Source organism: Dioscorea cayenensis, chromosome 7 (genome assembly GCF_009730915.1).
Source record: "Dioscorea cayenensis subsp. rotundata cultivar TDr96_F1 chromosome 7, TDr96_F1_v2_PseudoChromosome.rev07_lg8_w22 25.fasta, whole genome shotgun sequence".
Taxonomy (NCBI): Eukaryota; Viridiplantae; Streptophyta; class Magnoliopsida; order Dioscoreales; family Dioscoreaceae; genus Dioscorea; species Dioscorea cayenensis.
In genome coordinates, this window is record NC_052477.1 from 30,209,974 (window position 1) to 30,227,257 (window position 17,284).

Genomic DNA, 17,284 nt, shown 5'->3' on the forward strand with positions numbered 1-17,284 from the left:
TTTTCTCTATTTACTTTTAAAATTAATGTGACAATTGATATGTGAAAAAATTGTTATATTTTGGTTAATAAATCTATTTGAAATTCTAAATTATTAAATTAAAAATATAAAATTACACCAATTAATTTTCAATATTCCAAATAAAAAAAAATTAAATGGATTAATTATGATTTATAGTAAAAAAACTCACTTTGAGTTATGCTTTTATCTAAATAGATCAATTGCAACTTAAAATTGAAAAAATTAAACTCAAAGATTCTATACCTACAATCAAATAAAATCTCTATGCATTATCTCCCTCATAATTAAATTTAGTGAAACTCTCTCCTTCTTTTATTACGAGAATAAATAATTTATTTCAGATATTTATTTTCTAAATGTTACTAGAGTCTCTTGTAAAACTCTTCACTCTCCCTGTTACGTAAAATAAATAATTTAACTCAAACATTTGTTTTTTTAAATATTACTAGAGTCACTTGTTTAACATTATCACACATGTTTTTTTTACCACTAGTTGACTATGTGGTATATTTTTTTAACTAATTTTTAATATAACAGTAGTTTACCCATTTGTATATATATAAAAAAATATATTCAAATCATTCTCTTTCAAATTTCAAATACAAAGATTTGCATCTTCCTTCACAATCATTACTCACCAATCATTTAGAAACTTTTGTGTCAAATATATATACATATCCATCTCAATTTAAAAATTATTAAACATGGACCTATTAATTAATTAATTATTTATTTATTTTTTTATTTATTTTATATTATTATTATTATTATTATTATTTTTTTGTGTCTCAAGTCTCAACATGAACCATGAGATTCAGTGTGTTCCAGCAAGGCTACCAACAACTTCTTTATGTCTTTCTCTTTTGTTTCTTGGCTCTTTCCAAGTAAAAAGTACATATTTATTTATTTTACACACACATTACATGAACCATGGTCCATTACAAAGCCTTCACAAGGGAATCTTTAAAAATAAAAATAAAAATTATATATTATTTTCTCTCACTTAATAATTCATCAAATTTAACTTTACTAATAAATCCATACTAATTATTATAATTAATACATAGGACAAGCAACTCCAATCTCAAGAAAACTTTGCAAAATATACAACACAATCAAATAGTATAGAATCAGAAGGCATCATTCCCCATAAAAATTTTAAAAAAATATTATTTAATTATTAAACGCTTCAAGGACTTAACTACAAAAAAAAAGCAATTCGGACTCTTATCAGATCCGGATCCAAATCCGAATCCGTTAAAGATCCGAACCATTATGATATCCGTGTGGTGTGCATTGTTCACTTGTTCCGCAGGAGTACGATAACACGGATAAATGTACGTAGTCCAACCAATCAGATACCAGAACCCACGTCATCACTTAATTTTTTTTAAAAAAATTTTCCTTAATTTTTGAAAGTCAATAAGGACTATCAGTGAATTTTCCGTATAAATCATCATCCCTCATTATGACTAATAATATGTAATTTAGAATTAAATGAGGGGTTTATGTAAAAAAGTAAATATTATATTAATTTTTTTATTTATAAATAGAGCAGCATTTATTTCCACAAAGAAAGGACCGCATAAAACAATACGGAAAAGAGAAGTTTCGGTGCTACCGTTCCGGCAAAATTGTTCTCTTTGCTTTGCTTTTCTCGCAAGAAACCTCATCGGCGATCGATCGAGAGCTCGGAGCAGCGACCTTGGATCCCGGTAACGAAACCCTAGTTCTTCTCTTTGAGATCAGGATTGTTTGAATTCGTGGATTTGTAGATCTTTGATGGTTTTGTAGGGTTTGATCGCTTTTTTTGTTGGTTTTTTTTGGGATTGGAGTTTAGATGATGGGAGGAGGGAGAGATGAGGGGAGGAGAAGCAATGGAGAGGTTTGGGAAGTGGGGTTCCCTGCTTGGGCGAGGAGTGTGCGGGAATGTGAGGTGGAGTTTGGGGTTAGCGCCGCTCGTGGGCTGACCTCGGATGAGGCGGCACGGCGGCGTGAGGTTTATGGTTGGAATGAACTTGAGAAGCATTCTGGGCCATCGATCTGGCAATTGGTTTTGGAGCAGTTCAATGATACGCTTGTGCGGATCCTTCTCGTGGCTGCTGTGGTTTCTTTCGTTTTGGCTTGGTATGATGGGGATGAGGGTGGTGAGATGGGGATTACTGCGTTTGTTGAACCCTTGGTGATCTTTTTGATACTGATTCTGAACGCTATCGTTGGGGTTTGGCAAGAGAATAACGCTGAGAAGGCGTTGGAGGCGCTCAAAGAGATACAATCGGAGCATGCGACGGTGAAGCGGGATGGGGAGTTCATTCCAAATTTGCCTGCGAAGGAGCTTGTTCCGGGGGACATTGTGGAACTTAGGGTTGGGGATAAGGTGCCGGCTGATATGAGAGTTGTTCAATTGATAAGCTCGACCCTGAGGGTTGAACAGGGATCTCTCACTGGAGAAAGCCAGGCGGTGAATAAGACAAGCCGAAAAGTTGATGCTGAAGATACTGATATTCAAGGAAAGGAATGTATGGTCTTTGCTGGCACAACCATTGTTAATGGGACTTGTATCTGCTTGGTTACGCAGACTGGTATGAAAACTGAAATTGGTAAGATTCATTCACAAATTCAAGAGGCTTCTCTGAATGATGATGATACACCGTTGAAAAAGAAGTTGAACGAGTTTGGTGAGGTCCTTACAGCAATAATTGGTGTTATTTGTGCTCTGGTTTGGCTCATCAATGTGAAGTATTTCTTTACTTGGGAGATTGTTGATGGATGGCCAAGGAATTTCAAGTTTTCATTTGAGAAGTGCACCTACTATTTTGAGATTGCTGTGGCTTTGGCTGTTGCTGCTATCCCAGAGGGCTTGCCAGCTGTGATCACCACCTGCTTGGCGCTTGGAACCAGGAAGATGGCACAGAAGAATGCGCTGGTGCGGAAATTGCCCAGTGTCGAGACACTGGGATGCACAACGGTTATCTGTTCTGATAAGACTGGTACATTGACAACAAATCAAATGTCAGCTGTAAAGCTGGTGGCAATGGGTAGGTGGACGGATCAAATTCGGAGTTTTAAAGTGGATGGGACCACATATGATCCTCATGACGGGAAGATACATGATTGGCCTATTGGAAGCATGGATGCAAATTTGCAAATGATTGCGAAGATTGCTGCAGTTTGTAACGATGCTAGTGTTGCACATTCAGGGCATAATCAGTTTGTTGCAAGCGGAATGCCTACCGAGGCAGCTTTGATGGTAAGATTCCTTTACAGAATAAGATAGAATAAGATAGACTAGACACAATTCAATCACCTCATTTAGTTTGAGCTTTCTCTCGGAATAAAGATAGTTGAAACTTTACGTAGAATTTATATTAAATCATTGCTGATCACTTGAATTACTCCTGGCCACTTGTCTATAATTGGAACTATTTTGTCATCAATTATAGAAGGGGCTTTTTTGGTTAGGGTATTTTGTTGTTTTGCTAATGAATCTGTAGACCCTACCCTGAAGTCCCAACCTTTGCCTTTCCTCCTCTTTTGTTGCAGCCATTCTTTTTCCCCCCATATAACGCGTGACACATCCAAAAAGGCATTATTGCCAGTAGTTGTGACATGCACATGATGAGAGTTTTGCCATTTTTATTTGTGAATTTCTCAAATGTTATTTGAGGCAAGCAATGCACTTTTTAATTATAACTAACATGCTTCACAGGTTCTGGTTGAGAAAATGGGAATTCCTGGAGTCTCTGATCCTTCATCGGTGGCTTCTGCTGAGACATTACGTATGCCATAATCTCTTGACGCTTACTTTTACTTTTTTTATTTGATAATGGATGATTTACAAATAGCATAAATGCATAATGCTTATCTTTTGATTTATGGTTAAGGTTGCTGCCACTGGTGGAATAATATTGCACATAGGATTGCAACCTTGGAATTTGATCGCACTCGAAAGTCAATGGGAGTCATTGTGAAATCAAGATCCGGAAGCAACTCCCTACTTGTGAAGGTATCTGCTCACTTTACTGCTTAGATGTTTGTGATTTGTAAGCTACATAAGTTGACTATCAAATGTACTTCATGTTTTTGTGATTCAGAAATTATGTATGTGTTAGACAACACTTGAACTGGTGTAATTCAATTTCTTGTGTTGCTCTTGTGAATGATAGAAAATTTGGTACTGCCCTGCCCCCCTCCAATTTATTGATTTAAGTTGATCTTAAATTTGTTTATATTTTTTTATTGGCTTACTCAAGAAAGAGACAATAGCGGAGTACCCAAACCCAATAATTGTTGTTCTATGTGGAAGTTATTTAATTGTCAATAACTCTTTCATTCTTTTTGTGCTTTGTGGTTTGCATCAGAACTGGCCTCTTTTATCGTTCAATTTTCATTAAGAATGTTTATTGCTTTTTTATTTTCCATAATTTTATTCAGGTTTGAATTTTGGCATGTGGTTTTATCTTTTTCTCATATTACATAAATCAAACTCTTCTGGATGACTATTTTGTTAAACCTACATTTTGGCAGGGAGCTGTTGAAAATTTGTTGGAAAGAAGCGCCTATGTGCAGTTACTTGATGGCTCTATTGTGTTATTGGAAGACGGGACAAGGCATCTTATCTTAGATGCCCTAAAAGAAATGTCAACAAATGCTTTGCGCTGTTTAGGTTTTGCATTTAAGGATAATCTTTCAGAATTTGCAACATATGATGGGTGAAGGTCATCCAGCGCATAGTCTTTTACTCGATCCGTCTAATTACTCAGCTATTGAAAATGAGCTCATCTTTGTCGGCTTGGTTGGGCTGAGGGTGAGATTGCACATCCTCTTTTAATATAGTAGTCACTGTTAATAAGTTCTCCTTTACCCAACATTGTTAGATTTATTCTTATTGCTATCAACTTATATGTATTGTTGGCATGATGTGTTACTCTTTAGGATCCTCCACGGGAAGAAGTACATAAGGCGATTGAAGATTGTAGAGCAGCTGGCATACAGGTCATGGTGATTACAGGAGATAACAAATTAACAGCAGAAGCCATTTGCCGTGATATAGGTGTTTTTGAACGTGAAGAGGATATTTGCTTGAAGAGTTTCACTGGAAGAGACTTTATGTTGACGCCAGATAAAAAGAAAATATTGAGACAAAACGGTGGACTTCTGTTCTCTAGGGCTGAGCCAAGACATAAACAAGAGATTGTAAGGTTGCTCAAAGAAGATGGTGAAGTTGTTGCAATGACTGGCGATGGAGTTAATGACGCTCCTGCCCTGAAAATGGCTGATATTGGTATTGCAATGGGCATTGCTGGAACTGAGGTATTATTCCCGTCCTTGAGAGATTAATGTGTGCTTGTTGTTTCTTAACTCTGCTTGGTCCGTGTTATTTCACTGGTGGTTAATTTTGTATCTATTAATATTTTTTAGAATTTTCATTTTATTCACGGTTCGAGTCAGTGAGCATATGGGACTGAGCCTTGGACCTTTGCAGGTTGCCAAGGAAGCATCTGATATGGTGTTAGCAGATGACAATTTCAGTACTATTGTTGCGGCAGTGGGTGAGGGAAGATCAATTTACAACAATATGAAGGCTTTTATAAGGTTACCTGTATTTTTCTTTATAAGTGTTTCCCTACGTTTCTCCTACCATTTATTGAGTGATTATTTAGGCAGGGGCTTTTCAATGGGAGGACACTCACCAAGTATTACTAAAATGGTCCCTACCAGTCACCTAATCTACTTGGCATTGGAAACATCCTAGCAGCTTCTATCTAGGCATCTTTTCTTTGTCCAACCCATCCCATGAAATTTGTGCTAATGGGTAGGATAATCAGGTGGCCTCTTATGCATGCAGGCTCATAAAATCATTTGTCTTATCCTGATGGGCAGGTATCTTGAAGCATTTAGTGCCTGTCTGATATGTAGATATCATAGGCTTCAGAAGGATTTAGTTGACTTCTTCTTGGCTTTTGATACCATTTTTATGGTGAATCTTGATGCTGATTAGGGGTTGAAAGTTTTGAGACTTTGTTGAAATTGTCATGTCCAATTTGGAAGGTCTCTTGAAATCCACTACTAATATGATTATGCTTTATCTTGATTGCAGTGATTTTTGCTACAATAATGAATAATGTGACAATATTCTTGATACTATATCACTTGGCTAATTTTTTTTTTTTGGTTGTAGATACATGATATCCTCGAATATTGGTGAAGTTGTGTCTATTTTTCTCACAGCTGCATTAGGTATCCCTGAAGGGCTAATACCTGTGCAACTTTTGTGGGTCAACCTTGTCACAGATGGTCCTCCTGCTACAGCCTTGGGATTTAACCCACCAGATGGAGATGTTATGAAGAAACCTCCGAGAAGAAGTGATGATCCATTGATTAGTGCATGGATCTTATTCCGGTACCTGGTAAGTTATGCTTGTTCTGTGTCCTGAGGATATCATTGATTAAATTTGCTTTATTTTTCTTGTGTTCTATGGTAAAAATTTATGATCTTCATTTATTGATGTATACATTTTTGCTGCTATCATGTTCACCCAAATTTTTTGCGGTAGATGTGTTGCTTAATATGGACATGAATTCTTGCTTAAAGCTTCCATCTTATATTTCATTCTAGAAGGCCTCGTATTTATGCTGCCTTGGATGCCATGGATGCATTCTTGACTTTTGATAAATCTGACTTATCATCGATTACATTTTTTTTTATGCTTGCTCAATAAATGCTGTATATTTTGAAACTTAAATTTAACTGACCTTTTCTCCAGAATTTTAAGCTTCTGTATGTTTGCCATATGTAGGTCATTGGGTTCTATGTTGGACTAGCCACTGTTGGTGTCTTCATCATATGGTACACCCATGGCTCCTTCCTGGGGATCGACTTGAGTGGTGATGGCCACACTCTTATTTCCTACTCTCAGCTCTCCAACTGGGGCCAGTGCTCTTCATGGGATGGCTTCAAGGTTGCCCCATTCACTGCCGGATCCCGTGTTTTCTCTTTTGAATCCAACCCTTGTGATTATTTCCAAACGGGCAAAGTGAAAGCCATGACCCTCTCCCTTTCTGTCTTGGTAGCCATTGAGATGTTCAACTCTCTGAATGCTTTGTCAGAAGACGGAAGCCTTCTGAGCATGCCTCCATGGGTCAACCCATGGCTGCTTCTGGCCATGTCCGTCTCGTTTGGGCTGCATTTCTTGATTCTGTACGTGCCTTTCCTCGCTCAGGTCTTCGGTATTGTGCCTCTCAGTTTCAATGAATGGCTCTTGGTGCTAGCTGTTGCTTTCCCTGTGATCATCATTGATGAGATTCTCAAGTTCATCGGTCGTTGCACTAGTTCTTCCGGGCTTCAGAGGCGGTCCAAGAAACACAAGGACTGAGTGAAGGCTCAGAGTTGAACTGTGGGAGCATTCATAACTTACAGCCTGGTAAGATATTGTTATTACCATGGTTTGGACAATCCAAACCAGATGGCCCCAAGCAGTCACAATGAACTCTTTTTGATTTTGGGGAGAAGTCAATTTTTAGACTCTTCTTTGATTCTTGGTAGTTATTGGAGTACCAGCAGTAAATTTTTTATATTTTGAGTTCTTTGGCCAATATGTAGTTTAAATGTTAAACCTTGCCTAGTTGCCTTTACTAGTTGGATTTATTTATAATTCTCTTGATGACGTTGATTATTTATAATTTAAAAGAAGGAATTGGGCATGCCATTTTCTTTGTTAATGGTGTTCCAAGCACAAAGAACACTGTAGACATTATTATATTCACATACATGAAAGAACAAAACCAAAGACATCAAAAAAAGCTATTGAAACATGGTATGAGCAAAGCTGAGGCAAACTACCTTCCCTGAGACTGGAACAACTGTGAGAACACTTTGCTCATTGAGACATCAGAGCTGTCACTGGTACCAGACTCATGCACAGTTTCACTCTCAAACATGCTCATGTGGTGCATCTGTGTAGGAAGCCCGGAAATTCGATTGATGCTATTCACCTCGGTGCCTCCATCCACCTCTTGCAGCTGCAACACATACTCCAGATTCCACAGCACATCACCCATGGCTGGCCGATCCACCCCGCAGTCCGCCAGGCATTTCTCCACTGTCTCACCGAACTTCCTCAGAGAATCCGGCCTTATCGTTCTTGCAATACGGGAATCAACTATTTGATCCAACTCACCTCTGTTCTGATACTTGATCGCCCATTCTGCCAGATTTACCATTTCCCTTGGGAGTGTGGGATCGATAACCGGTCTAGCACAAAGCACTTCAAGCAATACCACTCCGAATGAATACACATCAGATTTATCTGTCAGCTGTTGTCTTCTGTAGTACTCAGGATCAAGATACCCGAAACTCCCCTTCACTGCTGTACTAACATGAGTCTGATCCAATTCAGGCCCAGCTTTCGACAACCCGAAATCTGCCACCTTTGCCATGAGGTTCTTGTCAAGTAGGATGTTTGCAGATTTGACATCACGGTGGATGACCGCTTTTGCCTGCCCGGTATGAAGGTAATGAAGTCCTCTTGCTGAGCCGATACAAACCTCCAGCCTCTGTTTCCAGCTGAGTGCAGGGAGGTTCGAACCATAGAGATGGTTCTTCAAAGTCCCATTCTCCATGTACTCATACACAAGAATCATCTCATTCCGCTCATCACAATAACCAATTAGAGAAACCAAGTGACGATGGCGCAGTCTCGATAGCAGTTCAATCTCAGTGTGAAACTCATTAAGGCCTTGTTGAGATTTCGGGTTACCCCGCTTCACCGCCACTTCAGTGTCATCTTTTAGAACACCCTTGTAGACCTTACCGAAACCTCCAACTCCAATAACACAACTCTCATCAAAGTTGTTTGTTGCTTCTTGCAGTGCAGAAATGGAGAATCGAAAACCAAAGTTTGCATTCAGTGCCATTCTAGCATTAGTTCCATCAGAAAGTCCACTTCCCAAGCTCTGTGACATTATCCCATTTATGGAGAGTGGTGACCAAGTCTTCGACGGTTGCTTTTTCCCGGCTTTCTTTCTCCTAATCATTATGCAAACAACACAAGCAACTACAATCACCACAGCCAAAGCACCACCAATTACTGCACCAACAATGACACCAACATCAGCCTTCGAACTGGGTGGTGATACAACAGTAACATTTCCATTGCTTCTCATCTTTAGAATCTCAAGACCATTAAGAATGCCATCAGGCAGAACATTGGGCAAATTCGAGGGGCCAATGCTAACAGTAAGGTTACTCGAGCTATCAGTCATTGTCATGACAAAATCCATATAACAAGCAGCAGCCAACATATTCGAATTAATTGTGGAGAGATCAACATCACTTACGGCCATATATGTATTGATATAAATATCAAAGTAGAGCTCAAACAAAGCATTGCTAACAATGTCACAGAAATGCAACCGTAAAAAGTAGGTGGAACCAGCATCCGCATCAAACTGCCATGTCACATTAAAACGAGCAATGGAAGTATTTGTTGGAGCTAGCTCTGTCGCCGTGTTATAGATAACATCAGGAGCAATTTCCGGGGTTTCTCCTCCTTCGCGAAAAATGCTTCCAGAGTATGACTTAGGTACAGCAAAATGTTCATTAAGAATGAATTTCTTGTCAGGAACCCAAATCCTCCAGAGAGTATCATTCTCAGGGCCAACATATGGACCACCCATGTTTATCCTATAAACCGTCTCAAATGCTTGTTCTGATAAACCCTGATACTCACTTTGTGGATTTACAATCGTTGCAGTGTCATTGATCAGATTGCTGGGAACTGAAACAACTTCAATTGCATTTACGAAAGCAAGGGAAGTATTTGACAACGGTGCGAAGGAGATGATGAGTTGGTCGTGTGCTATGTTCACTGAGTACTCTTTCCGCACTGCTGTAGCACCTTCTTGTGTTGGATAGCCATAAATGAGGACGATGTCTTGTGTCGATACAGTAAAGTTGGCACTTGTGAGATTGATGTTTTGGTAGATGAAGGGGAAGAAGTAAAGGCGAACAAAGTGTCTACCCTGGCGCTTAATAGGGAATGTGTAGGATGAGGCTCCGGTGAAGATGCGAGCAGTTTCGGTATAAGGCCGGGGTGTCAAAGGATGATACTGAATTTGATGAGGTATTGGCCATGATGCTTTTAGGGGCTGTCAAGGTCCAAGAGAGGGATATATCGGCAGAGAAATTTCTTGAGCCGATGATTTTGCTTGACGATGAACCACAGTTTATGAGATAGTTATCTACAGGATTGTATGCATTGGAGAACCATACTAAACAAATGATAACCATTGCAAAGAGGAACAATTGCTGAAGATTTCTTGCAGCCATCTTGAAACAAGGAACTATGGTTGATTGATTTCTCTTGTCAGGAACTCAGGAACGCTACTCATAAACATGGATTAAAAAAAAAACCTTTAATTAAATTTTCATCTAAATCCACAGTATCAGAAGCTACCATGATCTAGAACTCCATAAACAGAACAAAACCAGATAGATAAAAATTGGATGAAATTTGTGACTTTGCAATCAAAAAAACTAAAAACTCTAATTTTCCTCCACAACTCAAGAATCAGAACCCATCACGATCTAGATAAAACATCCAAATAGAAACAAAAGGACAATCCATAGAAGCAGTAAAAAAAAATTTAGCTCAACACAGCCATAACCAAGCACAAAAGGAATGATTTTTGAAGGCAAATAAGGGGGAAAAATCGCACCTTTGAGCCTCCTCTGAGATGAAAAACCAAAGCTCTTGCTAGATCTGAAAGAAAAAGGATGATTCAAAGACCCAAATTCAGTAAAACCCAACACATACAAGCATGAAAGAGAATGGTTTTCAAGGCAAATCAAGTGAAAAAGATGCCACCTTTGAATCCCACTGAGGATGAAAAACCAAATCTCTCCTGCTAAATCCTTTTCAACTCTTCTTCAAACTTTAAACTGTTTCAGTTTGTGAGATTTATGGGCAGTGAAATGAAACAATAAAACACTGAAACCAGGACACCTGTAAACTGTTCATTTATATATACATATAAAAAAATATTACTTTTTTTTTAAAGAAAAAAATATAATTTAATGAATTAGATAGAAGATGCAACTCAAAAGAAGAATTTTTATATTTTTTTAAATCTCTTGTTGGGTGACTCTGGTATTAAAGTTCTCAGAGGAATCACTTTCAGAGATTAGGTTGAGTCTTTAGAAACACTTTTATTCCATTATTTTGGAATTAGTCATGCATATGACCCATGAATCATATTAAATTTCATACTGCTTTTTATCTTGTGTGTTTACCAAAAGAGTTCAATGCAATCAATGACAAGAAGAAGCCAATCAAAAATTAAGAAAATTGGTGTCTATTTTTCTAATATAATTAATGTGGGTTGGAAAAATTAGTATTGTTATGTGTATGTATATACATGCATAAAAGTTGTTTTCAATTTAGAGGTCTTAGTATTTTGTCTAGTCTGTTGACTTGACCATAAAAATAGATAAATCACTGATTTATATATAACTTTGATTATTATACTCTATAAAATTAATTTATAAAAACATATATCCCTCACTTGAATATCAGTTTTTATTCACCTAAATATCTTTTTATAGCAAAATATTGTTTTAAAATAATAATAATATTATTTTACAAATAATTATATCTAAAATATAAATGTACAATAAATAAATATACAACACATATATAAAATGTTAAATGTTTAGAATCATAGATGTATATATATATATATATAATAAATCAAGAGTCACTTAAATGACAACATAAATATCTGAATTTCAATTCAAAATCTTCAATTTATTATCTAGAAAAGCAAGAATGGCCTTGTAGGAACGCATGAACTTTATTTTATTTATTATACAGGACAAACATAGGACTTAATGAAATGAAATTTCACCATCCATCTCACTTTCTTAGAATGTAGACAAGAACCAAACGACCAATTCAGATGTCTTTCAAGTTTACACAGCTTGGGACCCAATCTTTATTTATTGATGATTATCTGAACTTCCATAAAATTTTATTTAAAAATAAAAGATAAAAATAAACTACAGTTGGTAGTCGATAAAACAATATTACAACACAATGAATAACAATAATAGGTAAGACAGACCAAGAAAAACATAAAAGAGATCCATTGGCAGTGGAGGATTAACAAAATCGGACAACAAACTTTGCCCAAAGTGAAAATGAGAGGGAGATTTCCCTTAGGATAACATAGACCAAAAGCTCACAGAATTAGTTGGCGTTGTTACTTTAATTGTATGAGGTCCAAGAACTCCAAACTATGCTTGATTGTCATAACTAAATCCTCCGGTCTCAGTTTCTTTGCCTCAAAAACTACATTCATTCACAAAAAGGAGCATGTGATTAGTCTTAAAAATCATCGACACAGGCGAGAGCGACTACTTATTAAAAATATTTTAAAAATATGCTCATTCCGCTCTAACCAAATGTTCCAAATTATAGCATGGGCAATAAGATCCCAGGTTTCTTTAAACGAGATAAAAATTATTTTTTTAGGAGCTTTAAAGATCTTTCATTGTATTTGAGAGGGTGCTTAGCCAGAGTATCTAACCAAAGAAGCTCTAGAGCCATTCTAGTGAAAGGACGGAGAAAAAACATATGATCAACCAATTCAATCACCGCGTGGCAAAAATACAGGTAGCAATTGGGAGCTTTATTGCACTTTCTTTTTACTAGACTCTCTAGAGAAAGGATATAAGTGCTTTAGGCAAACCAACTGAAAAGATTAATTTTGTGAGGACAAGATACTTTTCAAGTCGATTGAGGCCACTTGATAGTGAGCTTTGGCCTCATTATGAAAGCTAAATAAAAAGATTTAACTAAAAATCTCCTATTCACCATGAGACACCATCTTTTAAGGTCTCTTTGTTTCCACTAGCTGTTTTGGAAGTCTCTTGAGAATACCTAGTACAAGAGATTCATATGCTAAAGACAAGGCTTTCAAAGTAGGTGTGAGATCCATGATAGTTCCTATAGGGTACCGGAAGTTATAGAAAATCTTTGGCCAGAGGTATATTGGTTCACAATCGTTAAACCATCTATCATATTAAAAAGGGTAGTAGACCCACCATAAATTTTTTGGATGATGCAAGCCCTAAACACAAGCAAACAACTAAGGATCACATTCCAAAAGGACTTCCTCTTTGGTTGCTTGTGAAAGAGGTTCCAAGTGGGACTATCCTGGTAGTGGTTAAATTCGATGACATTAGACCTACACCAGGATGTTGGTCATCCACCGCCATTTCCCAAGAAATGCATTATTGAAATTCTCTAGGTTTAAAATTCCTAAGTCACCTTGGCTACTTTGCCATGGGATTTTCTAAAGCCGTCTCCAGCTTATTAGCCGGCAACCAATGTGGTTGATATCATGCCCAAACTATAGAAAATCTCTTTGGATTTGATAATCTAACAAGAAAGATTAGAGATGGACATTTAATAAGTTGGAATGAAGGATAGAACTGAGTTTACTAAAAGTGAGTTTGCCTCCTAGTGAAAGGAATTTGGAATTCTATGAGGATATACACATCATGATCACGGAGACCAAACTTTCCCAAAAGGCGTATATTTGGAAGTTGTTCAGGTTTAAAAGAGAATAGGTAAGTTTTTTAGAAGTTAATCACCAGCTCTAGCATCCCTTCAAAAGGGTAAAGAATAAACTTTATGACTCTCAAATCTTTGCTACCACCAGTGGGCGAGATGATAAGATAATCAACAAATTAAAGGATGTGTAGGAACATGACGCTTAGCACATCAATGATTAGGTTAAAGAGGATTGGGAAAAGTAGATCCCCTTGCCTTAGTCTATGCCAATATCTAAAACAACAACATTGGGAACCATTAACTAGAATAATGGATTTAGAAGAAGCTAAAATAGACCTAACCAACCCACCGAGGTCCAAACCCATACACACTCATCAATTTTAGGAGAAAATCCCGCTCCAACATATCAAAAGTTTTGGTGAAGTCAACTTTGATGATGTTGCCTAGTATCCTATGTTTCTAAAGGCTAAAAATTAATTTCTCTGCAGAAGTAATGTTATATAAAATATATTGTCCCTTAATGAAAGTTGACTGCGAAATGTTAACCAAAAAAATCTAAAATAGTGTTAAATCGAGTTGCAAAGATCTTAAAAATGATTTTAAGAGATGAGTTGATAAAACTAATAATGCAAAAGTTTATGGGGTTCTCCAGGTTGTCCACCTTAGAGATTAGGGCAATGCAGTACCTAGTTAATTCTCTCGAAATTGACATTGTCAGATGAGAAATCCTCACAAAATTTAGTGAAGTCATTTTAGACAATCGGATAGTATTTCTGGAAGAAGAAGATTAGAAAACTATTTGGTCCCTGTGTTTTACCGGCACCCAACAAAAATGTAGCTTTCATTATCTTCTTCAAAGAAAAAGGACCTTCCATGGAATAGAGGTGAAGGCAAAGCAATTTGGACGTTAAGAATTTAAAATGAGATGGCCTCTTGGTAATAAACTGCCAACAGAAGAAGGAGGCGAATACTTTTCCAATCTCCTTGGTACCTTCAATTTGGATGGGAGTAGGCAAAAGGTTGTATAATTTGAAGTAAAATAAAAAAAAAACTTCGATAAAATTCAGAACAAATTTCAGATTCAGTATAACATTAATTAAGCTCTGATTCCAGCTTCTCCTGTTGTATCATTTACATTATTATTCAATTGTTCTTCTGATCCATTAACAGTATCAGTAACAGTTTGGTTGCTTATCTCCACAGTACTAACCTTTCTTTCTCCATTGCGACAAATGCAGATGAATACAAATGCGGCAATACCAATCAGAGCAATTCCGGCTGCCACCGATAAACCAATGATCAATCCTTTGTGGCTCTTCTTCTTTGGCTCAATAACAATCAAGTTTGTACCTGTTATACTGCAATACATTGTAGTAATTCAGCATTGCATGATTGAAGTCAATCATAGTATTAAAAACTCTTTACTGTTGCTATACTACTAACTTGAGTGAAACTTCTCTCTCAACTATGGATTCTGGCACAGTTCCTCTGATATCATTGTAAGCCAAATTTCTGCAATAATTTAAAGACAAAAGATGTAATAATATATGTGGCAGTTTGTCAATGTTGTCATGTTATACTCACATTGATTTGAGGTTGGGCAAGTCCCAGATAAAGCTTGGTACAGATAACAAGCTGTTGTTTTGCAAATCTCTGCATTAAAAGTCTTATGTTCATGAGATTAAGAATATGTTTTACAAGTGATAAGTTGAGAGAATACTCACATTATCTGAAGTGCTTGCATGTCACTGATATTAGAGATGAACAAGATATCGGAATTCGCAAGATAACTGATAAATTGAACATAAAAAAGGTTATGATAGTTCTCTAAGATATATCAGAATTTATATAGTTAATGCTGAATTAATTACAGTGCTGTGATTCTTGAAGGATTGTCTTGGTTGCAAGCTATCCAATCAAATGGAACAGGGAGACATGGATCTCCACTCCATTGTGACAGCCTACTAGAGAAATGCGTAATTAGTCCTAATCCGAACACTGTAAATCAAAACATAAAAGTCCATCAGATTGTTTCCAAAGTAGAAAGATAAAAGATTAAATGGGAAATCATTAGGAACTTACCATCTTGAGGAGCAGTTCCACTGGACACAGTTTCACTGACAGTGAACAACTCCATGGCATTCAAAATGGGTGGCATGTTTGAGTTCTCGGATGGAACCAGAGACAGAATGATTTTGGACATCCCTGGAGTAGGAACTACATATCCATGTACTTCATTGCATTTCTGATAAACTGGAGAAAGTTGCAGATTGAAATCTTGTCCACTGATGTAGATATCAAATGTCCTGTTTTGTCTTGGATTGAGCTTGGATACTTCAGTGAAGTAGAGAGCAATGTATAAAGGCCTAGCAAACTCTGTCAAATTGAATGAAAGAAGGATTGGATCAGATGGTGATTCTGATTGAATTGCTGTTCTCATTGCAGCATTTGGAGGATCATCATTCACTGTTGATAATAAAGTTTGGAAATCTGCAGTTATGTCTTTGTAGTTGTTTTTTGGAGCTGGTTCCCATATTCTTCCATACTTGTCATCTGGATAGCTGAAAAACAACAAAAGAAAAAGAGTAAAGTTTTTGGCCGGCATTTCTTCATCGATGAATTTAAACTTTAAACAATTAATCACCTCACAGTTTGATGAATTTAAACATTAAACAATTAATCACCTCACAGTTTGATTTGATCCAAAGTTCAATCTGTATTCTTTGAATAGAGCATGGTCATTTTTCATGTTAGTGTACATTCCCGGAAGAAGTTGCATTATCTGCAAAGTTGAAATGAATGGAACATCATCTTGTCTTGTTCTTTGCAGACAAACACTTATATTGTGCCACTTAGCGATGATCACAGCCTCATAGAAAACTGGTTGATCATTAGATGTAAACACAGTTGTCCATGAGTTTGCGTCGAACTGAAGATCGAAGATAGGCGGTCGAGATAGTCCATCATAATTACCATAGAAGAAACCGGCTCTGAGAAGATATTTCTGCTGAATGAATGCAGGCAAGATGTAACAATTCTTGTTCATGTATGGGAATTCCCGGAGCGTTTTCATGGGATAGTTGTCATTTATGCTTTTATCGATTGTCTTTTTGTAGCCTTGCTTAGCAAAACCATAGTCTGCAGACCATCTTATGTTATTGTCATCTATGGATCCTCCGTCCCCTCCACAATCAACATTCAGATATCCATACTCAGCTATAAATTCAAAATAATTAAATACATGTAAACATCATCAAGAGAAAGAGAAATAGAGCAATTTATGAACTAGAGATGCAAAGCTTACACTGAGAATAAGCCTGATTGAAGATCATGAACAAGAAGAGAGCAATCCATATGGCCATTTCTATGAGATTGAATGGAAGATACCTTCATAATATATAGATAAATAAATATATATACTTTGGAAGCTTGTTAATTGGACTGGCTTGTATGTTGTTAACAAGTTCATAGTTCACTTGTTCTTGTCTTCCTTTGTCCGGCTTGCTTTGTTCATTGCATTGTGTTAGAATTTAGGATTGCCATGATCTTTAAGGAAGGAAACTCCAAAGTTTCCAGAGTGTCTTGGATTAAATTAAACTTTAAGATGAAAATATATACATTTGAAAACATCACACAAATTTATTTATTTTTATGTCAATGCCAATGCAAATGTTAAAATTATAGAG

General features: G+C 36.8%; 3 protein-coding genes across 5 annotated transcripts; 1 reads left to right on the plus strand and 2 right to left on the minus strand.

Moving 5' to 3' along the window:
• The first annotated feature begins 1,593 nt into the window (after positions 1-1,593).
• Positions 1,594-7,669, plus strand: LOC120264846 (calcium-transporting ATPase 1, endoplasmic reticulum-type-like). Its single transcript, XM_039272710.1, is given in 10 exon segments — positions 1,594-1,736; positions 1,862-3,271; positions 3,731-3,800; positions 3,906-4,027; positions 4,549-4,733; positions 4,735-4,828; positions 4,957-5,334; positions 5,507-5,616; positions 6,203-6,431; positions 6,822-7,669. Coding segments are annotated over 9 exon segments (3,174 nt in total). The 5' UTR covers positions 1,594-1,736; the 3' UTR covers positions 7,398-7,669.
• Positions 7,670-7,697: 28 nt separating this feature from the next.
• On the minus strand, positions 7,698-11,057 carry LOC120264848 (receptor-like protein kinase HERK 1). Its single transcript, XM_039272711.1, is given in 4 exon segments — positions 7,698-10,101; positions 10,103-10,405; positions 10,741-10,784; positions 10,890-11,057. Coding segments are annotated over 2 exon segments (2,490 nt in total). The 5' UTR covers positions 10,352-10,405; positions 10,741-10,784; positions 10,890-11,057; the 3' UTR covers positions 7,698-7,860.
• Positions 11,058-12,101: 1,044 nt separating this feature from the next.
• LOC120264849 (probable LRR receptor-like serine/threonine-protein kinase At1g51810) lies at positions 12,102-16,948 on the minus strand. 3 transcript variants are annotated; one of them, XM_039272713.1, is made up of 9 exons: positions 16,903-16,948; positions 16,283-16,814; positions 15,681-16,159; positions 15,470-15,596; positions 15,323-15,388; positions 15,183-15,251; positions 15,042-15,110; positions 14,809-14,956; positions 12,102-12,371 (listed from the first exon to the last, which is right to left on the minus strand). In XM_039272713.1, exons 1-9 carry the CDS (start codon positions 16,928-16,930, stop codon positions 12,351-12,353), a joined length of 1,539 nt encoding a protein of 512 aa, XP_039128647.1. In that variant the 5' UTR covers positions 16,931-16,948; the 3' UTR covers positions 12,102-12,350. The 3 variants fall into 3 exon arrangements, with proteins under 3 accessions (XP_039128647.1, XP_039128648.1, XP_039128646.1); XM_039272714.1 differs by lacking the exon at positions 12,102-12,371 and having other exon boundaries at positions 14,656-14,956; positions 16,283-16,478; positions 16,572-16,814; XM_039272712.1 differs by lacking the exon at positions 12,102-12,371 and having other exon boundaries at positions 14,656-14,956.
• Positions 16,949-17,284: the final 336 nt, after the last annotated feature.

Excerpts from the sequence above, each read along its gene's own strand:
- LOC120264849 (XM_039272712.1), bottom strand. The coding sequence starts at position 16,930 with ATGATCTTCAATCAGGCTTATTCTCAGT. Across the intron at positions 15,252-15,322 it reads ATGCAAGCACTTCAGATAAT|AGATTTGCAAAACAACAGCT; the intron begins GTGAGTATTCTC and ends CTTTTAATGCAG. Across the intron at positions 14,957-15,041 it reads GAGAGAGAAGTTTCACTCAA|TATAACAGGTACAAACTTGA; the intron begins GTTAGTAGTATA and ends AATGTATTGCAG.